The sequence below is a fragment of the Somniosus microcephalus genome, chromosome 8 (genome assembly GCF_052327205.1).
Source record: "Somniosus microcephalus isolate GS21.2 chromosome 8, FLI_Smic_1.0, whole genome shotgun sequence".
In the NCBI taxonomy this organism is placed as follows: domain Eukaryota; kingdom Metazoa; phylum Chordata; class Chondrichthyes; order Squaliformes; family Somniosidae; genus Somniosus; species Somniosus microcephalus.
This window is the reverse complement of record NC_140994.1, coordinates 199,290,230-199,314,774: the sequence shown is the minus strand read 5'-3', so window position 1 is coordinate 199,314,774 and position 24,545 is coordinate 199,290,230. Positions and strand designations below refer to the sequence as shown.

The window sequence follows — 24,545 nt, the reverse complement described above, 5'->3', positions numbered from 1 at the left end:
TAGGATAGCAGACCTTTGGAACAAGTTGCCAGCTTGTGCAGAGCTGACTCTCTGAAAACCTTCAAAAGACAGCTGGACCAGTTCCTGGCTAGGGCAAAGATCACATTTTATAAAAGGTAGATAAAATACGAGCCATATAAGCATGGTCATTGTGGTCTCTTGGACTTGTTTTGATTGCCTAAAGGGGTCAGAGAGGAATTTACCAGATTTTTTCCACTAATTAGCCATGGGTTTTTGCCTGTTTTTTTGCCTCATCCAAGCGATGACATGCCTGTGGTGGGTAGGGGGTGCCTAATCCTGGTGCTTCGCATCATGATTGTGGGGGGCAGGCTGGATGGATCAGATGGTCTTTTCCTGCCCGTCATTTTCATAGGTTTGATAGTGACATCGATCTGTATCTACATGGTATTTTTGAACATTTATTTTCCTGTATTAAACATCAATAATGTAAAATTTTCCATAAATTCTTATTCTCCATTCTATCCAGCGGCCACCAGCCGACAGGACCCATCAATGACACCAGCAAGGCATAAACATTCTTGTAATGTGACTGCTCCACTGCCCTGAGGAGACACTGGGGTAGATTTTCAGCATCGTCCAGGTGGCCAGTTTTATACCCTGGCGCCAAGTTGAAAATCTATCCCAGTGTTTTTTGGCAAAAAGAAAAATTCTTCTATTTTTCTCCCCTTTGCTGGGGCATGGATACACAAATCTGCTGCCCTCCAGTATCTCACCAATTCTTCACAATCTTTCCTCTCCTGACTTCCATACATCTGCAAATTTCCCGCAGATGTTACTGGATACAGACAAAAAGCAGGGATGTGGGACTGCTCTCTCAAAGAGCCGGCACAGGCATGACGGGCCGAATGGCCTCCTTCTGTGCTGTAAGTTTCTATGACATCAATTATGAATGAATAACCTGGCTGACTTTGCCATTCTCTAGCCCACTGTAGTGCTGCCAAAGCTGAGATCAGTTAACTAAGCTTAGCCCGGGTACTGATCCAAGGACATTCCTAACTCAGTACAGCAGCAGATATTTCATGTAACTACTGAGCCATTGGCGCTTGCTGCAAGATTTATCCTCACAGATACAGTATCAGTTGTTGTTCTTATAGCGCAGTGGTGAAAAGGACAAAGGATTTGTATGTTGCTGCACTCAGTATGCTTAATTCAGGGTACTGTGGTCAATCAAAAAATCCATTCCAAGTGTAGTATTCCAGTTTGCAAAAACAAGTGCTCGAAAGAACTATTCAAAGCTTAGGTAAAAAGATCAAAGAAAAGATGTGGTAAATTTGTTACGCAAAGTTTTTAATGGTTACGGAACCAAGGAGGGTAGATGGAATTATGATACAGATTAGCCATGATCTAATTGAGTGGCAAAACAGGGTCGAGGAGCTGAATGGCCTGCTCCTGTCCCCATGTTCCTAATTCTTAAAGAGCGGTCATAGCATTTGTTTTGCTAACTATGAGTTTAGCAGTGAAGAGATAATTACAGCCAGTGAAATGTAACTAGGATAGGACCTTGGGCTATCGCTGTGGAATGAATCTACAAGAGCCCCAATTCAGCAAAGGTCCTGGCAGACTGGAAAACTGCTAATGTAACACCCTTATTTAAAAAGGGCAGTAGACAGAAGGCTGGAAACTATAGACCGGTTAGCCTAACATCTGTGGTGGGTAAAACTTTGGAGTCCATTATTAAGGAGACAGTAACAGGACATTTGGATAATCATCATTTAATAGGACAAAGTCAGCATGGTTTTATGAAGGGGAAGTCATGTTTGACAAATTTGCTGGAGTTCTTTGAGGAAGTAACATATAGGGTGGATAAAGGGGAACCGGTGGACGTAGTGTATTTAGACTTCCAAAAGGCATTTGACAAGGTGCCACACAAAAGATTATTGCTTAAGATAAAAAATCACGGGATTGGGGGTAATATTCTGGCATGGATAGAGGATTGGCTATCTAACAGAAGGCAGAGAGTTGGGATAAATGGTTCATTCTCAGAATGGCAATCAGTAACTAGTGGTGTTCCGCAGGGGTCGGTGCTGCATCCCCAACTCTTTACAATCTATATTAATGATTTGGAGGAGGGGACCGAGTGTAACATATCAAAGTTTGCAGATGATACTAAGATGGGAGGGAAAGTAGTGAGTGAGGAGGACATAAAAAACCTGCAAGGGGACATAGACAGGCTAAGTAAGTGGGCAGATATTTGGCAGATGGACTCCAATACTGGAAAGTGTGAGGTTATGCACTTTGGCAGGAAAAATCGTAGAGCAAGCTATTATCTTAATGGCAAGAAACTGGAAAGTACTGAAGTACAAAGGGATCTGGGGGTCCTGGTGCACGAAACTCAAAAGGTTAGTATGCAGGTGCAGCAAGTGATTAAGAAGGCCAATGGAATGTTGGCTTTCATTGCTAGGGGGATAGAATATAAAAATAGGGATGTATTGCTTCAGTTGTACAAGGTATTGGTGAGACCGCACCTGGAATACTGCATACAGTTTTGGTGTCCATACTTAAGAAAAGACATACTTGCTCTCGAGTCAGTACAAAGAAGGTTCACTCGGTTAATCCCGGGGATGAGGGGATGGACATATGAGGAGAGGTTGAGTAGATTGGGACTCTACTCATTGGAGTTCAGAAGAATGAGAGGCGATCTTATTGAAACATATAAGATTGTGAAGGGGTTGGATCGGGTGGATGCGGGGAGGATGTTCCCGATGATGGGTGAAACTAGAACTAGGGGGCATAGTCTTAGAATAAGGGGCTGCTCTTTCAAAACTGAGATGAGGAGGAACTACTTCACTCAGAGGGTGGTAGGTCCATGGAATATGCTGCCCCAAAAAGCTGTAGAAGCTACATCATTACATAAATTTAAAACAGAAATAGACAGTTTCCTAGAAGTAAAGGGAATTAAGGGTTACGGGGAGCGGGCAGGAATTTGGACATGAGTCTAGGTTCGGATCGGACATGGCCCTGTGGGTAGCGGAGCGGGCCCAGGGGCCGTGTAGCCTGATCCTGCTCCTATTTCGTGTGTCTAATTCTATTAGATTCAGGAGATGGTTCTGTGATAGTAGATTGGCGGTTAGGATCAGATCAGCCATGATCTTATTAAATGGCGGAGCAGGCTCGAGGGGCCAATTGGCCTACTCCTGCTCCTATTTCTTATATTTTTATGTTTTCTCCAATACAGCAAAATGGATTGAGATGTATATAAATTACTTTTTTCTTAATATAAATCAATGTTACATAGTTAATACGCACATAGTTAAGTCTGCTGTAATAGCACAGAGTATGACTTCACAGACTATAATAGTCTCCATTCCAATGAGTAGCAAAATACTTGGCTATAAGTTATAATGTCAATGCTGCATTAGGGAAATCTAACTATAGCCACAACATTTGTCCGTGACTGCCGTTGCTATCAGTGATGTTCTGTGGGGTGCCAGTGATAATTACTGCTGTTGTAGAACAGTGAGAACACTATGTACACAATTTATTCCTGTTAAACAAAAACAGCATGAATATTAGGCTACTGTGGGAGGACTGATAAAGGATTCAGTTCTGCTCATGGTTAGCAGACAAAGTGAAGTTCCGTGTCAGGATTCCATTGTAGCAGAATGTAGAAATGATGACAAGGTTATTTCTATTTTTCTGCAAAATTTGTCCCATTTAATGTAATAGAGTCTGTTCAGGGTAATTATGTTTTCTTTGATGAATTAACTCTATTTTAAAATCCAGTTATCTTGAATCACCAAACATGCACCAAGGGCCAAATCTAAATACTTTTGCAGTGATACAATAAGTAAACACCTTCCCAGAACAGAAACATAGTATGCTCAATGTTTTTTTGCCATCAAGCAAAGGATCTCTATTCCAATTCCTCTTACATTGGTGCTACATATAACACTCGGCTGGCCATGGAGGGACGGGTACAATATGATCCATATGTTTGTGGTAATTCGAGCATCAGCAACACTATCTCACTCAAAATTCAGCAACAGATGAGTTTCAACAGAGGCTGCTGAATAGGCTAACTTAGTGATGGCACAGTGGCTATCTTTCATATTTAAAGCTCACAACAGGATAAGAGTCCAGCTGAAACTTGTGCATTTTGTAATGTCAAATTAAGTAACTGTTACAAACTTTAAGTCTGCCTTCGATTATAGGTGGGAATTTCCTGGAAACTTGCGCCATTGGAATGCCATGTCTATGCTGTTAGCTCCGTTTTCCAGCGCAAAGTCCAAGGAAATTATGGCGTGAGTGAATTTCGGCACTATTCACGCTACGCCACAATTTCCTGGAACTTTTGCCCCGCACCGCCGAAACCTTTGCCGCAACTGAGACAAGTTGATTATCACAGCACCGTCCCCATTCAAGACAATGGCGATCGCAGATTTCCTGGATTTAAGATATTCTTCTCGCGGCATCCACTTAGACGGAGAAATCATGGTGCAGGAGGGCCCTTTGTAATCTGATACGATGTGATTTATGGTTCACACATGATTCCCAGCCTGGGAGGACCCTTAAAGCTGTGGAGCGTCATTTCTGCAGTCTGGAATTGATCTCAGATTTTTGTCTCTGCTTCCCTGTTACTGAGATCTTCAGTTTTGCCAGTTCTTCCATCCAGAGTCCTGTGAATGTCTGAAGGCAATTCTTTCAGGAACCCCACCCCCCTCGTTGCGTTCAGAAGGTTAAAGGATTTCAATGGCCTTTCCACTGGACGTTCCCCTATTCTGCATTATTATGGATGAGGAGAAGGAGCAGAAACAGGAGGTAGGAACAGCGCGTGAAGGTGGATGGATCCTGGGGGGACAAGGCCACATCCCCTGAAGTCGTGGCTGCTGAGAGCATTCCGCATCACCAGCAATGCAGCGGAGGATTAGTGCAACCGCACTCACGTGGCAAACTGGCAGGTGGAGGAGAGGACCACCGGGGTGCTGAAAGCTTGCGTCAGGTGCCTGAAAAGGTCAGGGGAGGGTCCTGCAGTACACGCCCAATAAAGTGGCAAAAGATTGTAGTGGTGTGCTGTGCACTGCACAATTTCACCCTGCGGGAGGGGCTTAGCCTGGACTTGGCAGACAAGAAGCCAGTGGAGCCGGCGGGTCCTGACCACCTGTTCTATGCTATGCTGTGCTCTCCTGTTATGTACGAATTTTACCTTTAAACATGAGTGCAGTGGTGATTGAGATACAGTGATAATGGCTGCTCAAAATTCCCATTATTTTCCTCGTTGTGGTATGTATAATTTACACAACCCAGCCATTTTTATGTGTACTATCATATTTGCTACTTCTTTGCTAACATTTCTCAGTATTTTTTGAATTCATCTTTAACTGCTATTATTTTCTTTCTTTGTATGTCTGTTGCTGCTAATTTGCAGTCATACTCATTCTGTGCCTTTGTGCTCTTCTTTTAAGTTGTGCAGCTTCTTTTGGAACTCTCCCCAGGTTCCTCTTGTAATGATATCAGCAAATAGAGATGGTATTTGCCTGTTCGATTATGATGCCTTAATAGCATGATTGCATGTATTGATTGCTTGTGCCTGACCAGCAGAGGGCAGGTGACCGAGAGAAGCAAGGCAGTTAGTTTAGTTTCGGTTTCGTTCTAGATGCATCACAGCATCATGTCTCCTGTAAAAGCTGTATCAAAGAGTTGAACAGACTTTAGATTAAAACTCATTGGCCTAGAAATTCGGTTTTGGCACAGCGAGGGCTTTAGCGCCGGAAGTTAGTGCCGGCGCTAAGTCCCCCTGCGCGCGCCAAAAATTCAGTAGCGCCGCGCCCAAACGGCTGCCGGCGCTACTGAGGGGTCTCAGCGCCTCAAAACTGGCGCCACGCGCCGCATTGCGGCGCTATTCCGGCGCTGCGGCGCCCGCTGCGGTGCGGCAGGCTCGGGAAGTGCAGGCCTCCTCCTTCCGTTAAGGAGGAGCTGCCTGCACCCGGCCGCGGCCCGCGGTAATCTTTTTAAAAATGAGCCCGGCACCTCGGACAAGTGCTGGGCTTGCTTCTGTTCCGGGGGGGGGGGGGGGAAGTCCGGGGAGGGAGCTGCGGCCAGGCGGCCGGCGGGAAAGCGGCCGGCCGCCCCGCGGGGCCTTTAATGCGCCGGCGCAAAGTTCTGTAAGGCACCTCTGCCAGAACGTTGCTTGCGGCTGCCACGGGCGAGGCGGCCGCAACTCAATTTCCAAGTTCGGGCGGGTTACCATGGCAACCGGGACGCTGCGCACACCGATGACGTCATCGGTGCCGACGCAGCGCTACTGGCCTAACGCCGATTTAGGGCCCCTGTCAATTTCTAAACTGGCCATAACTTCGGCGCTAGGCCCTCTAGCGCCTCAAAAGCGGCGCTAAGGCCAGTGAATTTCTAGGCCATTCTCTTTCATAAATGTCTCATCATTGAACCCACAAAGAAATCAATACATGGTGTCAGAAGTGATTGAAAGAGATGAAGAGAAAATATCTGAAGTTAAATCAGCTCTCCACAAATTAGCAAGCCAAAAGAGAACATCGTTGCTTACCATTGGAGAATAGCTAACGAAGTGAAAAAATGGAAGGTTTACACCCACCGGCGACGCTTCAGTTGACAGGTAATGTGGCTGAAAATTGGAGACAGTTCAAACAACGTGTGGGGTTGTATTTATCAGCAATCGGAGCTGACGAGAAAAGTAATAAAAAGAAATCGTCACTGTTCTTACATGTCGTGGGTGATGAAGCGCTGGAGGTGTATAATAACTTCACATTCGCTGCTAATGGAGACAAAATGAAGCTAGATAAAATAATGGAACAGTTTGAGGCCTACTGCATACCTAAACGTAACGTGACGTTTGAGAGGCACAGATTTTTCACATGTGTACAGAAAATGGGTGAGACTATTGATCAGTATGTGACAGAACTGACATTCGTGGGAGATATCCTTAGCAGTGAGGGCATCAGACCAGATCCCAGAAAGGTGTCCGCCATTGAGAATATGCCAAAGCCACAATGCAAAAAGGATGTGCAGAGGTTTAATGGAATGATCAACTACATGGGGAAATTCATATCCAACCTCTCAGAAAAGATGGCGCCACTGAGAAGACTAACTGAAAAGAACATAGAATGGGAATGGAATCCCATGAGAAGTCATGGAGCGATCTAAAGAAACTGCTTACAGAGGAACCAGTTCTGAGGTTTTATGACCCAGCGAGACCCATCAAGATATCATCAGATGCATCACAGAGTGGGCTCGGTGCCGTTCTTCTGCAACAATATGACTACTGGCAACCTATTGCATATGCATCGCGCTCAATGACAGACGCGGAGACGCGATATGCTCAAATAGAAAAGGAGCTGCTCAGCATCACATACGCCTGTGAAAGATTTCACCAGTTTGTGGCAGGACAAGCAATCAGTGTAGAGACTGACCATAAGCCCTTGATTGCATTGTTCCAAAAGCCACTAAACAGCTGTCCGCTTAGAATACAAAGAATGATGATCAGGCTGCAACGCTATACACTGAATGTTGCGTACACACCGGGTAAGCTGATGTATACAGCAGACTCGTTGTCCAGAGCTGTAGACCCAAGTGAGCCCACAAACACCACAATGGATGACAAAGTGAACGCCTACGTGGACATGATCACAAGTGCACTGCCCATAGCAGATGCAAAAATGGAGCTCATAAAGACTGAGACAAACAAAGATGAAACAATGAGACGACTGAGAAAAAGCATCTTGGATGGATGACCCAACATGAAGCAAGACTGCTCACCTGATATAGCAGAGTACTGGAACTGCAGGGCGGAACTATCAGTGGTCGAAGACATCATCTACAAAGGAAGTAAAATAGTTATCCTAAAGAGTCTGAGAAGAGAGATGCTAAAAAAGATCCATGGAGGACATCTGGGAATCGAAAAGTGTAAGAAAAGAGCACGAGAGGTGATGTACTGGCCACGAATCAACCAAGATGTGACAAATGAGGTGTCAAACTGCACAATATGCCTGAAATATCGAGCAAGCAATCCGGTAGAACCACTAAAGCCACACCCAGCACCAGACAGACCTTACCAGAAGGTAGGCGCTGACCTATTCGTATGTCAAGGGAAGGACTATCTTGTAGTCACAGACTATTACTCCCTGTATCCAGAGGTTTGTAGACTGCACACCACCACTGCAGATGCTGTGATAACATGTATGAAAGCCATATTCTCCAGACATGGCGTGGCAAGCGAGGTCTTCACAGACAACGGACCTCAGTTTTACAATGCACGTTTCCGACACTTTGCCAAAGAGTGGGACTTTGTCCACACAACGTCAAGTCCTCACTTTCCACAGTCCAATGGACTAGTGGAAAAATCGGTCCAGACAGTGAAAAGACTGATGTACAAGGCAAAAGACGGTGGAACTGACTTCTACCAGAGCATGCTTGTATACCGCACAACGCCGCTCGAGTGTGGTATGTCACCAGCCCAACTCCTGATGGGACGTCGGCTAAGGTCAAACCTACCCATCCCGGAGAACCTCCTGAAAACAAAAGAGGGGGAGAAAGTGAGGAAGTTCAAAGAACAACAGAAAGAAAAGCAAAAGTACTACTATGACAGAGGAACACAAAACCTACCTGAACTCCACACTGGTGACCAAGTAAGGTTGAAAGACAAAACAAACACATGGACTCAGAAGGGAACTGTCCTGACTGAAGTTCAACCAAGATCATACACCATTCAGACAGATGAGGGTGCTGTTCTGAGAAGAAATCGTAGGCATCTTCTCATGGGACCAGCCACAGCAGGTCAAGAGACTGATACTGTTGAACAACCTGATCACACAGCTGAGAACACATCATCTGAGGCAACAACTCAGATTCAAGGACAATCAATCAGAAAATCCTCAAGACACGTGAAGCCTCCTGAGAGACTCATTGAGCAAATTTAAGGACTATTGTTACAGAAGGAAGTAATGTTATCTTATTCTTTCTTCAAGTTCTAGTGCATTGACATATTTCATGTGAACACACAAAGCAAGGTTAAAAAACCTTGATCATGATAATGATAATGTAAGTTCATTAAGTGTTACAGTTAAAATGCAGATTAATACAAAGAAAACATGTTGTTAGTTAAAAGTAAAATACTTTTGTTTTAAGAAAAGGAGATGTAATGATATCAGCAAATAGAGATGGTATTTGCCTGTTCGATTATGATGCCTTAATAGCATGATTGCATGTATTGATTGCTTGTGCCTGACCAGCAGAGGGCAGGTGACCGAGAGAAGCAAGGCAGTTAGTTTAGTTTCGGTTTCGTTCTAGATGCATCACAGCATCGTGTCTCCTGTAAAAGCTGTATCAAAGAGTTGAACAGACTTTAGATTAAAACTCATTCTCTTTCATAAATGTCTCATCATTGAACCCACAAAGAAATCAATACACCTCTGAGTCACTGAAATAGTGTTCACTCTGTTGGTGACATAGTGTGGGTAATTTTGAACTTCTCTGAATGGTAACCTGACGAGCATCCGCAGTATTTTGCTATTGTGTTGGAACAGATAGCCTGTCAGTTGCAGAATACACCCGTCAAGGAACATTACTGCAGGTGCCTCGTGACTGACTGCTAGCTTTTCATTGCTGCCAACTGAATTATATTCTCAGAATTCACACATTTCAAAGCTAAAAATCCCTGCAATTTGGTTGTCATTAATTACATTGCAAAACAAGCATTTCTCACGTTTTTTGTTAAAAGACAAATGCTAAGCTCTTAAGCAGAAAAGAGCTGATAAGTTCAGTAAAATAAGAAGGTTCTGTACCAATAATGGTTATAAGCTAAAACAAAAAAACTATCACTTTTTGAAAATAAAATTGCTCCAACCAGCTCAATTCCACACAGTGGGCTTTAAATGTAGTGCCAATGCTATACAGCACCCAAAATCAATCTCAGCTTCGTGCAACTTGTTACCCATCAAACTCTTTCATAGAAAAGGATTTCATTGTATTTTGATACTTAACAGAAGCATCTCATCAAATTTCTGGTACTATTCAAAGTTGGTAAGACCCTAATTCACAATATTTCATATGATGAATATCAATAAAAAGAAAAAAAGACTTACATTTCTATAACACCTTTCACGGCCTCAGTATGTCTCAAAGCGCTTTACAACCAATGAAGTTTTTTTGAAGTGTAGTCACTGTTGTAATGTAGGGAAATGGTTTAAAAATTACCTTTTATTTCTAAATTCTGCTTGGGGAATGAAGAAAAGGGGCAAATTAAATCTCATAAAAATTATTTAATTGTTTTTATTTCAGCAACAAAACTCTTCAGATAGCCAAAGATGGCAGGCGCACCATTCACCGGCAGGAAGGTAAAGACACAATCTTCTCTTATTGGGACTTTCCATTTCCATGGTAATTGATTAAACCCAAACTTGGTACACGAACATCAAATTTCTGCAGTCCATATTTATTTGTAAAGTCAAAGGGAAATTGAGCGGGAAGGGGTGAATTCTATAGAACAGTCAATAATCCTACGAGCTACAAACAGAATTACTTGTACACTTACTGGTTTCTCTCAGTTACCCTGGTTACCTTATTTTATGCTTTAGAACTGCTTAGTTAGAGACGGTCTGGAATTTTTTTTTGTGAAACTCGGGTAGCAGACAACCCGTGTGGCTAAAAGTTTAAGCGTAAGAATACAAGAACCTGAACATGATGTTTGGGAAAAACTGAACAGACCTGGATAACAAATATGGCCACAGAGGTACAATCTGCAGCGCAAAATGCTGAAAAGTATTTCTTTATAAAAGTGCATCAAATTGTTTGGAGATGCTCAATTCCAATTAAATGAATGGGATAATCCATATATGCAGCAAAGCAGCATCATCAGAGCTATTTTTAAGTATAGTAGCGGAATCTAAGAATCTAATCTTTCCATAGACAAAAGCTGGGCTCCAGAGAGTTTGAAAATGAGAACGAATCGATCCAAGAGAAGCTCTTCCCTCCTCGCTTTCTACAGAAACCAGATGAGAATATGCTAATTCAAGAGTATGGGCTCTGCAGAATCGATTGCAAGGTATAAAATCCCAATTTAAAAACCATATGTACACCCCGTGTAAAAGTAACTGCAGCATGATTTTTGAATCTGGCAAACCAATAGAGAAAACAGTTACTTCAACCTGTGTGTTTGTTGCACATTTTTTGTGCAGTCAGTATGTAAATCTAGAACTGATGATTGTAGAATTGCTTGTCAGTACTTTAAAAAAACTGATTAATATTGACCCAATCTTCCTATTTTAAAGCTAACTCCCTAAAGTTCTATACTTTTATTCCATCCCCAGGATAGGAAACAGTTTCCAGTTTTTTTTTAATTATATCTTTCTCTTGCAACATAATTTGGGGTTTAAACAAAAAACAACAAAAAAATTGCAGATGCTGGAAACCTGGAACAAAAATAGAATATGCTGGTAACACTCAACAGGTCCGGCAGAATCTGCAGAGAGGACAAGTTGATGTCTTAGGTGTGGATCCTTCATCAGAACTGAAGGATATTACAGATTAACATGCTACTTGTCGGTTCCCTCCACAGATGCTACTTGACCTGCTGAGTGTTTCCAGTATTATCCGTTTTAATATAATGTTTATCTGCAGTCTACTTTTTGTTATTAATACAAAATGAAAATTTCAGGTCAGTTCCTGTAAGATTATCCATCCTAGCTTCTACATGGTCAGAAACTGAAAAATCCACACTAATAATTCTAAGCGTTAGACATTCTACTACTGCTTGCAACAAAAACACTTTTGCACAAGTGCCCTGCTGATTACTGCATTATGGCACTAAAATCTTTGCAAAGCAGGTTTGCATATGTCTGAACCCTAATTAACATATTTATTGTTGTATTTACAGGTCAGTGGACTGCCACCTCCAGAACTTATGTGGTATTTAAATGGCCAGCCTGTTCAACAAGATATTGGTCATAAGATGCTTGTGTCAGGAAAAGGTGTACACTCACTCATCATTGATGCAGTTACAGCAAGTGATGGTGGGCAGTATGAATGTGTAGCCATCAATCGTGCGGGCCAGAGCAGGCTTACAGTATACCTTGAAGTAGAAGGTGAGAGTATTCTTTAATTACTTGAATTACACAAAATTCATTGCACACAATCAGGCTTGTATACAAGAAGAAAGGTGATCCTTGTATTAAAGGAAGCATTGTCTTGTTTGACAATTTCCAAGATGTAATTTCAGGGCTTTTTAAATGGACATTTTTTTAGGCATTCTCTCCAAAATTCTCACCAATTTATAGCCTTTGGATGGTGTTAAGAATCATTTAACATCCAGACCCTGAAAATACACTTTGGGATATTAACATTTAAATATTAATGCATCAGTCAGACATTCCTCACTCCATTATTTTAGCAAAATGGGTTATCACCTCCACTGAAATGGAGAAGAGAGGAATTTCAAACAAATGGATTAAGTATTTGTACGTTAGTATCCCATGGTGAAATTTCAAGGCTCTTGTATTCAAAGACCCTTATTCGCAGCAACATTGACTATGCGATGGTATTTATACAATCTGGTAGAAATTCATACCAGTTTCCTCTCACATCCGGAGTACTGTGTTCAGTTCAGGAAGGATATACTGGCCTTCGAGAGGATGTAGCACAGATTCACCAGAATAATACCTGGGCTAAAAGGGTTAAGTTATGAGAGGGTGGATACACTAAGCTTGCATTCCCTTGAGTATAGAAGATTAAAGGGTGATCTAATGAAGGTGTTTAAGATGATTAAAGGATTTGATAGGGTAGATAGAGAGGAACTATTTCCTCTGGTGGGACGTCCAGAACAAAGGGGGCAGAACCTTAGAATTAGAGCTCGGCCATTCAGGGGTGATGTTAGGAAGCATTTCTTCACACAAAGGGTAGTGGAACTCTGGATCCCTCTCCTCCAAAAAGCTATTGAAGCTAGGCCAATTGAAAATTTCAAACTGAGATTGATAGATTTTTGTTAGGCAAGGGTATTAAGGGTTACAGAACCACGGCAGGTAGATGGAGTTAAGATACAGATCAGCCATGATATAACTGAATGGCGGAACAGGCTCAAGTGGCTGACTGGCCTACTCCTGTTCCTATGTTCTCTGCTGTTCAATCCAGAATTAAAAATCATTGTGAAGCCTTGTACATTTTAGCTATGGCAAAATAGGGGAATCACATGCTAGCAATGGCTAGATTCTTTGCCGCATCTAACAGATAATTAATTGTATTTTCTTAAATATCTTTGAAGGTAATTTTAACCTACCCTGCCTACCAGGAAGCTGACAGGATCATGCCAGCCGCCCGAGTCATACCACACCCAATTTTTACTCTCTAGTGAAGTCAATGGAGAGTAAAATCAGGTGAAGTGTAAACAAGAGTACCTCTCGAACCCGCCAGTTTCCCACCCATTGGGTTAGGTTAAAATTACCCCCTGTAAATTGGTTCTGTTGGTGAATCAGATGATATGATTCATTTACCAAATGCAGCTTAGGTCTCAAGAAGAAAACTATTAGATCCCTGTTCGATATACCATTTATTCAATGAGGAGACTGTCCCGAGCAATGAAATTGGGAATTTGTAAACTGCTGCTAGAGGTAAAATTTCATAAAGACCAAACCAGTGGCTAAGTAATTCATGTTGAAATTTTTCTTCTTAAAGCACGAGGGGCTATAAGAGTACCAGAATTTATTTACAAACTCCAGAATTCCAGAGCTATCGAAGGAGGAAAAATCAAGTTGGAATGTCAGGTGACTGGAGAACCACAGCCAATAATCTTCTGGAAAAAAGATCATGAAATGATAAAGCACAACACGGACAGAATCCGGTAATGACAAACTCCTGGAACTCCGGTGGGAGAACAGCACAACCCACTCGCAAATGACAGAGACTCGGTTATGCCAGGTCTCCGTCATTTCCCTGCCATAATATGGGGCAGAACCTACGTGCAGCCCTCACAAAACAAATGTTGTCAAGGGGGTGCAATCGGAACAGGGACTCCTTACAGCAAGAGTGCCCACTTTCCTAGGTCAATCGGAACAGGGACTCCTTACAGCAAGAGTTCCCACTTTCCTGGGTTATTCGGAACCTGAGGCGTAGTGGGCCCCACGGGGATTGCAGCCTCGACCCTAACAAAAACAGCCACAATTTTTCAAGTCTTTCTTCGTATTTGTATTTCCTCATACCAGGCAGCATCCTGCACTGTACCCTCTCTATTAACACCACATCCTTCCCAAAGTGTGGAGCTCAACTACACACAGCACGCTAACTGTGGTCTTACCATGGTTTTATAAAGATTCACCATAACATCTTGACTTTTATATTCTATACATCCTACTATAAAACCCAATATTCCATTAGCTTTTATTATGGCCTTATCCTGTTGCAGTGCTGCTTTTAACGTCATGTGAACATGAACCTGAATCTCTGCTCTTCCACCTCACTCAGCTTTCCTCTATTCAAAGTATAATTATTAGTTCTTTTCTTTAACCTCACATTTACAGACATTGAATTCCATCTGTCACTTTTTTGCCTTTCCTATTCCTTTCCAACCAGCTTTTAATCCAATTTGCTACCCTGTCCCTAATTCTATACCCTTTAAATCATAATTTAATTAAAAGTTTACGCCGTTTATCTTCAGTTATTGCCGATCTACTAAAATTATGGCAGGAGTTCGGGAGAACCACTGTAGAAATTCTAAGCCAAGTTCTTTGGCAATAAATTTGCAACTGCATAGAGGCCACAAGGATGGTTGGTGTGCAAAACAAAAGTTTAATCTGATACAGTAAGAAGCACTTTTATAAGATTGAAGTTAAAGCATATCATTGGGCAGACAGATGACACTAAAGGGGTCGAGCCTCCCAATGTTTGGAGTTCCCATTCTAGCCACTCAAGTCAGGAACTGGTGCATCTGTGGAGGATGATACATCCAGTGAGGTGAGGCACACCGGCTTCCATATGGGTGTATTTGGCCCCCACTGGTGGCATCCAAGCCAGGGAAGCAGCCTGGACCACGAAGAAATGTGACTGGTCTTAATTAATTTTTTTAAGATTGGCACCCTTGCTCAAAACATGCCTGGGATTGGGAGGTGGGCTTCTGCATGGTGGGCAGGCTCCTGGGTTTCCAGCCACAATGGGCAGGCAGGCACCAGAGATGAGACATAGTGGTGCTTGCCACCGCCTACTAATGAGGTCACCTCCCACTGACTCCACAAACTCTAGGATTGTATCCCAAGGAACTTTGGCCCCTTGATGCCTAAAATGGAAACATGTTGCATTTCCCAGCACTAACATCCTTCACTTTAATAAGCATCAAAAATACAAAAGTGTAGTGTATGTGCCTTTAAGAGCCCACTGTGTACTGTAATGCCGGTAATGGCCACTCGGGCTATATAAGCCAGTATATTGTGTTGTATCAGTTAGTCGACCTCCAGACTTTGTTCAGTAAACACCTGTGAAACCAACTCCTGCCTTCAGTGTCTCTATTAACACACGGACACAACAGTGGCGACGAATTGGAAACGGACTTACCTGCAATTCGGCAGCACCTCAAGGACATCGATTCCTCAGACGTCCAAAGTCGAAGAAAAGCAAGAAAAAGAAAAAGCTGTGGTTTCACCAGCTAGCCGGGCTGGTGGCAGGTACTGCAATAATCCATCCTGGGCGTCGGGCTGGGGCTCCATCGGCTGGCTCTGCAGCGAGGCCAAGCAGCGAAGGCGGAGGCAAGCAGTAACAGACGGGGAGGGAGCACTCGGGAGACGGCCGGCGCTGCAAGCAGGTCGGCATTCAGACCTAGCAGAGAGAGTCCGGCGGGAATGAGTCTCCACCTGTAAATAAATAAATTTAAAAAAAATTAAAAACCGCGGAAAACAGCATTGTCATCGGCAGCAGTGGCGGGGAAGCACGGGAAGCGCCATATCTTTTCTGCAGTAAAGAAAGAAAAGCGCGGGAAGCACCATTTTTTTTCCAGGATGCCTAAGGCTGGCAATATTGATGCTTTTGATAACGATATAGAGGATTGGACCACATATGTGGAAAGAGTGGAGGTATATTGCACCGCAAATGGAATAGAAAATGATTTAAAAAAAAGCATCAGTACTTCTAAATCTAATGGGCGCAGAGACATACGGGCTGTTACGAAACTTAATCACTCCAGCCAAACCAAAGGACAAGAATTTTAAGGAAATTGTTGATACCCTACAGGAGCACTTAAACCCAACACCGCTGCTGATAGCGGAACGATTCAAATTCTTCAAGAGGAATCAACACAAAAATGAAAGTAACGCTGATTACCTCACCGAATTAAGAAAGCTATCAAAGCACTGCCATTTCGGGGCAGGACTAGCAGATTATCTTCGAGACAAATTCGTCTGCGGTCTCCTAAGTGAAGGAATGCAGAAAAGGCTGCTTTCTGAGAAAGATTTGACACTGGACAAGGCTTTCAGTATGGCTGTATCATACGAAGCAGCCGCAAGAGGAGCTGCAGAGATACAACAAAAGACACAGGACTTCAGCACCCATGAAATGACACAGGGTTTCGAGAGATGTTATCGCTGCGGCAGATCCACCCATGACCAGAGGGACTGCTGGTTCAAGGACAAAGCATGCAGGCAATGCGGACAGATTGGACACATTGCACGGGTATGCCGATCTGGACAAAAAAAATCCACGGATGGGGAAAAAAAAATCAATAAAGAAAAGTACAGAAAGATACAAATGATGACGGACAGTAGCTCCGAAGACCAGAAGAGCGATAGCGACTCCGAAAACAAGAGACTAAGCTGTCTCAAATTACATAATGTAATTGCCAAAGAAGATTACCAGACCATTTGGGTTACCCTCACGATAGCAGGGTCCCCAGTTAAAATGGAGCTAGATACAGGATCAGCTCTGACTGTCATAAATCGACGGGATTACGAGCGGCTATTTCCGCATATACCTTTAAAAGACACATCCATTATCTTGAAAACATATACGGGGCAGAAAGTATACCCCAAAGGAAAAATAAGGGTGCCTGTTGTATACAACGGCAAGGAAATACAGAAGTTGTATTTATACGTTCTACAAGATGGTGGTCCACCGCTGTTGGGACGTGAATGGATCAGGAAAATACGTTTAGACTGGCACTCCATTCAGGCACTGACGGTGACCAGTAAGGAAAAAAATGATGATGACGTCATACCTGAACGATTAAAAGACATCTTGGCCAACGCCAAGGAAGTGTTTCAAGAGAAACTAGGAACCTTGAAAGGCATCACCGCCTCAATAAAAGTGGAAGATGCGGCAATTACCAAGTTTTTTAAGGCAAGACCGGTGCCATACGCAATTCGTCCAGCAGTCGAGGCAGAGCTGGAGAATTTGGAAAAGGCAGGCGTATTATCCAAAATAGATTGGAGCGAGTGGGCAACACCCATCGTCCCGGTCATGAAGAAAACGTTGAATAATGATAAATCTGAAGAACAGAGAAAAATTCGCATCTGTGGAGACTTCAAGGTGACTGTAAACCCGGTCCTTCACACGGTACAGTATCCTCTTCCGAGGATAGAAGATATTTTCGCCTCACTATCCGGAGGGAAACGTTTCACCAAAATTGACTTGGCACAGGCATATCTACAGATGGAGGTTGAAGAGGCCTCTAAAAAGTATCTCACGATAAATACACACAAAGGCCTGTACCAGTACAATCGACTGGTTTTCGGAGTAGCATCCGCTCCAGCTATCTGGCAAAGAGCTATGGAGCAAGTCCTCCAAGGGATTCCGGGGACTCAATGCTACCTAGACGACATCCTTGTAACAGGAGAAAACGACAACGAGCACCTTGCCAATTTGGAGCAGGTGCTCACTAGGCTGAGAGAACGGGGCCTACGAGCAAATCGCCCCAAATGCGAATTTTTCCAGAATCAAATATCATATTGTGGCCACATAATTAATAAGGAAGGGTTCCATAAGTCACCTGAAAAAATTGAAGCGGTCATAAAAGCCCCAGCACCTGAAAATGTTTCACAATTAAGGTCGTTCCTGGGATTAATAAATTACTATCATAAATTTTTACCGAACTTATCAACTCTTCTGCACCCTCTTAATGAACTGCTACAAACAGGAGTAATTTGGAAATGGAGCGAAGACTGTAAACGTGCCTTCCATAAATACAAAGACTTAATCACGTCCAAAGAAGTTTTGGCTCATTACAACCCATCACTGCCAATCAGACTGGCGTGCGATGCATCCCCTTACGGCGTAGGAGTGGTATTATCGCATAGATTCCCTGATGGCTCGGAACGGCCGATAGCTTTTGCGTCACGCTCATTGAACTCAGCTGAGCGTAACTATGCCCAAATCGACAGGGAAGCACTCAGCCTGGTATGGGGAGTGAAGAAATTCAACCATTACCTACACGGACAAAAATTTACCTTGTTGACTAACCATCAACCCCTCATCTCCATATTCAACCCTAAAAAGGGTGTTCCCATTATGACAGCGCAAAGGCTACAGAGGTGGTCCCTTTTTCTAGGGGCACACCAATATAACATAGAATACAAAGGATCAAAACAGCATGGGAATGCTGACGGTTTATCGCGCTTACCGTTGCCAATGGTAGAAGAGGCACCTACCGTAGACCCAGTGGAGATTTTCCACTCTACCATAGTCGAATGTCTACCAGTAACAAATTCTGCCATTGAAAGGGAAACTAGAAATGACCCGACTCTCTCACGAGTCTACGATTTAACAGTGAAGGGATGGCCAGCACATGGCGAACCACTGTTGCCAGCATTCTCGCAAAGAAGAGAACAGCTGTCAGTGTGCCGAGGAACCTTGATGTTTGGATCCAGAGTGGTGATTCCACCCAAACTCCAGGATAAAGTTCTAAAGGAGCTTCACGAGGGGCATCTGGGTGGAGTGAAAATGAAGAACCTAGCCAGGGCGTTTGTATGGTGGCCAGGTATCGATGGAGACATCGAAGAAATGACCAAGAGCTGCCTAGGATGCCAGAAGGTCCAAAACGCTCCACCACAAGCCCCTCTACATCCATGGGAGTGGCCCTCATCTCCATGGCAAAGGGTACACATCGACTTTGCTGGTCCATTTATGGACTCAATGCCCTTAATCGCGGTTGATGCACACTCCAAGTGGCCGGAGGTAATAAAGATGTCCTCCACCACCACGGAAAAAACCATCACAGTATTAAGGACCATATTTGCCAGGAATGGGCTGCCTGAACAGATCTATTTTGATAATGGACCGCAATTTGTGTCCGAAGAATTCAGGAAGTTCTTAAAAAAACAATGGGGTTAAGCACTACACGTCCACCCCATACCATCCCGCCACCAATGGATTGGCTGAAAGGTTTGTCCAGACCTTCAAGAAGGCCATAAAGGCCATGGGTAATGAAGACATAAAACTTCAGCATAAGGTGGATAACTTCTTGTTTGCATACAGGAATGCAACACATATGGTTACAAGCCAAACTCCCGCCATGATGTTCTTCAATAGAAGCCTAAGATGCCGGCTGGATTTGATCAAGCCAAACATCAGAAGGGACGTGGAGAACCGGCAATTTCAAGGCATGAATGAAAGGCCAACTAGAACCTTCCAGATAGGTCAACAAGTTTTGGCCCGGGACTACCGTACCGAGAAATGGCAGCCTGGAACTATCTGCACACGACTAGGACCGCTGATGTATACCGTGGACATTGGAGAAAGCATAATAAGGCGCCATGCTGACCAAATCATAGAGTCATCCGAAAAGGGACAACCTACACCACAACTCTATACGCCTAATGATGAAGTAGAGATACCCATAGTATCTACCTCCGATCCGGTGATACTGGAACCCGATGAACCCGACACTGGCATTCAAGCCGAATCAGCCTTGCCAAAAGAACCTACTACACCACCAGAAACTACTACACCACCGAGGCGTTATCCAGACCGAGTCAGGAAGCCTCCAGAGAGACTGACTTATAATTGATTAACTGCAGCAATGTGTAGATTATTGTTCTTGTAACATGTAATTAATGATTACTTAAAATATTATGTACTGGTTGGCTAAAAGGGGAGGAATTGTAGTGTATGTGCCTTTAAGAGCCCCCTGTGTACTGTAATGCCGGTAATGGCCACTCGGGCTATATGAGCCTGTATATTGTGTTGTATCAGTTAGTCGACCTCCAGACTTTGTTCAGTAAACACCTGTGAAACCAACTCCTGCCTTCAGTGTCTCTATTAACACACGGACACAACAAAAAGCAAAAAAAAAAATCAGGTTTTTGAACTTTTCACTATTGGATTTTAATATCTGAGAATTCAATTAAACCTATTTCATATGCTTTTAGTGGCAATTTATATAAAGGTATATTTTTTGTATTGACAGCCTATACCATAGCAATGAAGGTAAAGTTGGCTTTGAAATTTTCCCAGTCGATAAACGTGATGCTGGATGGTATACTGTGTCGGCCCAGAATGAAGCTGGGTCAACGATCTGCACAGCAAGACTGGATATCGCTGGTGAGTTGCCTTCAAAAACACCAGGCAAAGTACGAGGAATTTAGGCAAATCTGCACAAACCTCCTGCTTTACTCAAATGTGGTTTTCTGCAAATTGCTTGCAAGTAATAATTTGCCAAATGCCAAACAATTGGCCTGGTGCATTCAGGGCAAACAAATTTGGTAAGGGTGGCCTCTAACAGGCTTTTGGCCCCTTATTGCCATACACATACAAACAACTCCATGAGCTCCTGGCATTTGTTGTTAGAGGTGAGGGTTGAGGGGGCAGGGGAGTGGCAGCAAAGAAGACGGTGGTTATATTTGCTCTCCAGGATGATCTTCGAGTAGTGGGTGGTTCTGGAAGAGGAGAGTAAGGCCAGTTATTGCTGGGGATGGTCCAGATCTGTTGCTGGATAGCTAAACCAGATAGCCCCTTGGACTTGATGGAGTGAAGATGGAGGCCATATAGGGGGATGGGAGAAATAGGGACAAGAGCACCAAAGGTGGAGGAGAGAAAGTGGATGAACAAATCAATTGCTGCAGAAGTACCAGAATAGAAAGCCAAAGTCTAGTTAGTTGGGATTTTGAAAGCGTAGTTGAAAATGACTTGGGGGAAGAGTTTTTCTTAAGGTGGACGCAGAATGAAGTAGGGTTGGAAGAGGGTATAGGGATATGGGTGGTGAAGGTTACAATGAAGTGGCTGGAGATGGCCTCGTCACTGAGAGGCCATGGGAGTAGAGAGCCCATGGGAAATGGCAACATAAACTGTATTTATTATTATATCAACTAATGATTTTTTTTTAATGAATTTAGATTAAATTCTAACAATTATGTTTTCTATTTGCTCCCAACAGCTTGGCCAGTGAAACAAATTCCAAACACCAAGCCACTGAAGGTGCGGCCAACATTTAGCCGATACTCAGTGCTGAATGGTCAAGGGCTGCTGCTGGACCCAGGCTCCCAATATACAGCAGCATACCCTGGCCTGGTAGAAAGTGATGAACTGTGATGTCATTGCACTTCAACTCAATAGACAATGTTAGCTTTTCAGCTTATGGAATGTAGTATGTTTTACCTGCACCTTATTGCATACAAAACAATTCGTTTTGTATATAAATTTACATTTAGTTGTAAAAATGCAAGAATGCTACTGTATACATACTAAAGAGTTGCACGTTAAGGCTTATTCATTCATGTACTTATGATGTTCATCATAGCACAGAACAATAAATTTGCTACACGGTACGTAATCAGTTGAGATGGATGAGAAAATAAATATATGAAAATAAGTAAGCAGAATAATACGTGTTAAACTGATTTGATGATGTTCTGCCTCGTCTAAGTGTGACTGCGCTACTGGAGTTGAGTAAAAAGTCAAACTCTTTATTGTTTGTAAGTTATTTTAAATAGCTGCATGCACGTAGAGCTCTAACTCCAAAGAACTTTGCATTAAAACTATTGTGGCAGTCTGGGGCTTGTACATGTGAGTTTGCAGTAAATAGTGCTTTACTATATGAAAAGCTAACTTAAGTGCAATAATTACACTTTTTTTATAGTCTTTGACATCTATGACTAGCATAAGAGCTCCACTTACCTGAGTAAAAGCATTTTTCTAGCAATTCAGGCACTCAAGACTGAAAGGAACAGACACTAATTCTCAGTACAGCCCTATGTTCATACAAATTGGTCTCTACACAAAAATGATATTCTGCATGTTATTAAAGGGGCACAGCAGCGTGGAAATAACTTCAGTACAAGAATGATATCTTATACTTTAATTTGCTGGTCTTCCATCCTAGCCTATGTGTTCATAGACAATGCCAATTTTGTTGATGAGCATCATCCTATCTGCCCTAAAAAATAGCATTTCTATCAGCTGTGATGGGGAAATGATCCATTCAACAGCCTTTTCAGTTCCGCCATTTAGATAATACAAAGCTTCAATTAGTGAAGTGGCTGCTGGTAAACATTTTTTTTTAAACTGGTTATAATACAAAATACTAAAGTAGTGTATAATTCTACAAAGATTTAGTCCAAGTGTTTTTCTTAGTGCTTTTCTTGAAGAAGCTATAAATCATTGACTGTTGCGAGCAGTACTAACAGTAATTGCTTTTAACTCATTCACCACTCTGGTTCCTGGCTTGCCACAATGCAAGACAGTGTCACAATCACAGCTTTGCAGAATAATGGCAGACAAAAGCAAGTTTCTTCATAATTTTATGTAAATTAAAAGAGAGATGGAATGTTTAATTTTTTTGCAATTTTTAAACTTTATTGATCAATAAAATGATCTGATATTCAAAATTACTTCTGATACTGCTTCGTATTAATTAAAGCAACCACATGTAAAAGCACACTAAACAAAATATATATATTGTAGTGCATTACAGAGTTCCTTTTTCAACATAACAGGAGGTGATTTTCATCAGTTTTTTGCCATGATATTTAAAGGGATTCTTAGCTCTCAGGTAAAATGCTGAAAAGTTTTAGGAGACTGTTGGCTTGTATTATAGTCACTTTTTGCTACTTAGGCCATTTACAACTGCCGGTTATGTCTATATCACATTCTCAACTGTTAAGGGGTATCTCGCAATTTACTTTTGCCATCATAGGGGTCCTTCTGGAAATTCCACTGTGGCTAGAGGAGGAGGATCTGCTGAAAGGGATACACTGAGCTGCAGCTGCAGGCAGAGTGAGCAGAAAGAGGAGCTGCAGGAATCCGTCCCCTCCCAGAGTTTAGAGGCCCAGGATAACATACCTGCACTTTTCAGAGAAGTGCCTAAGGAGGCTGCCCTTCTCCAGTGAGGCTGGGACAGGGTTGTGTTGCCTCCTGCAGCCGCCTGCCAGAGCTAGCACAGTATCACCTGTTGCAATGAAAGTCACTTCTTTGCCTCCAACTGCAATGGAGGATATCAGCAACGTCAGTCAGTCTGCAATCCATCCTTGCATTAAGCGGTGACTGAGGAAATAATTTGCTTCAGCAAACGATTACATCATTTTACCCATGGACAACCGGAAACACTAGGATAGAGCTGTGGAGTTTGTGCACATTGCAAGCTATCCCCAAGTCCAGATATCATTGACTGCACACACATGGCCCAGAAGATCCCGCTGTCTTCATAAATCGCAAGGGCTTTCACTCTATTAATGTCCAACTGGCATGTGTGATAACCAGCAGTGGGTCTCTTCCCACTATCCTGGCAGGTGACATGACACCTTCATACTGTGCCACTCCTTCACCCCTCCACCGCCCCCTCCCCCCCCCCCCCCAAACCTTTGACCCTGCACAGCAAATCAGAGGCTGGCTGCTTGGCAATAAGGCATATCCCCTTCAAACATGGCTCATTACTGCTCACGGTAACCCGTGTTCACCAGCCAACTGCTACGCCACTAGGTCCATGCCTCCACTACTACCCTCACCGATCACTGTTGAAGCAAAGATTCCGCTGCCTGGGCAGATCTAGAGGTGTGCTGCAATACAGCTCACAAAGGGTGTCCTGTATCATAATGGTGTGCTGTTACATGCATAACTTTACACTGCCACTTGGAGCCACCAAAGGAGGAGGACCTTCAGCATGACAAGGAACATAAGAAGTAGGAGCAGGAGTAGGCCATACGGCCCCTCGGGCCTGCTCCCCCATTCAATAGGAAGAGCACCCTGATGACATCGAGGATGGTGGGGAAGCAGGAGAGCTCCAAATCTTAACTGCAGCTAGAGCTCTTTGGCAGAAGCTCTGAATACTGCTTCAGCTGAATATTCCCTGCTCCCCTGCATTAACAGTCATGTCCAGCATCTCTCCCAGTGCTTCCATCCTCTAATGAACTTCATCTGCCTAAAGAACAACATTGATATTAATGTCATCTAACATTGCAGGGTCACCAGCTACTCCAGGAACATCTGTGCACATAAAGATTTCAGAAAACTTAATTTCTAAATTCTCCTAACCAGTCGTAATAATAATGATCACCCTGGCGAAAGCCCCTACTGCCTGTCTTACATGGTCTTTTAGCTATTCTAGTGCTCCTACAAGGTGCTAAACCAGTGACTGCAGCATGGGAGATAAAGACTCTTCC

At 43.1% G+C, this 24,545-nt stretch overlaps 1 protein-coding gene across 8 annotated transcripts in view; it reads left to right on the top strand.

Annotated features, from left to right (window-relative positions):
• LOC147114040 (myotilin-like) overlaps nucleotides 1–22,778 on the top strand; it is a 153,814-nt gene extending 131,036 nt beyond the window's left edge. For all 8 annotated transcript variants that reach the window (XM_085995575.1, XM_085995572.1, XM_085995580.1 and 5 more), the window contains 6 exons: nucleotides 10,270–10,325; nucleotides 10,897–11,032; nucleotides 11,864–12,071; nucleotides 13,654–13,819; nucleotides 20,360–20,493; nucleotides 21,326–22,778. In XM_085995575.1, the coding sequence (XP_085851701.1) occupies nucleotides 10,270–10,325; nucleotides 10,897–11,032; nucleotides 11,864–12,071; nucleotides 13,654–13,819; nucleotides 20,360–20,493; nucleotides 21,326–21,480 (855 nt within the window). In that variant the 3' untranslated portion in view covers nucleotides 21,481–22,778. The remainder of the gene's footprint in view (nucleotides 1–10,269; nucleotides 10,326–10,896; nucleotides 11,033–11,863; nucleotides 12,072–13,653; nucleotides 13,820–20,359; nucleotides 20,494–21,325) is intronic.
• The last annotated feature ends 1,767 nt before the right edge of the window (nucleotides 22,779–24,545 follow it).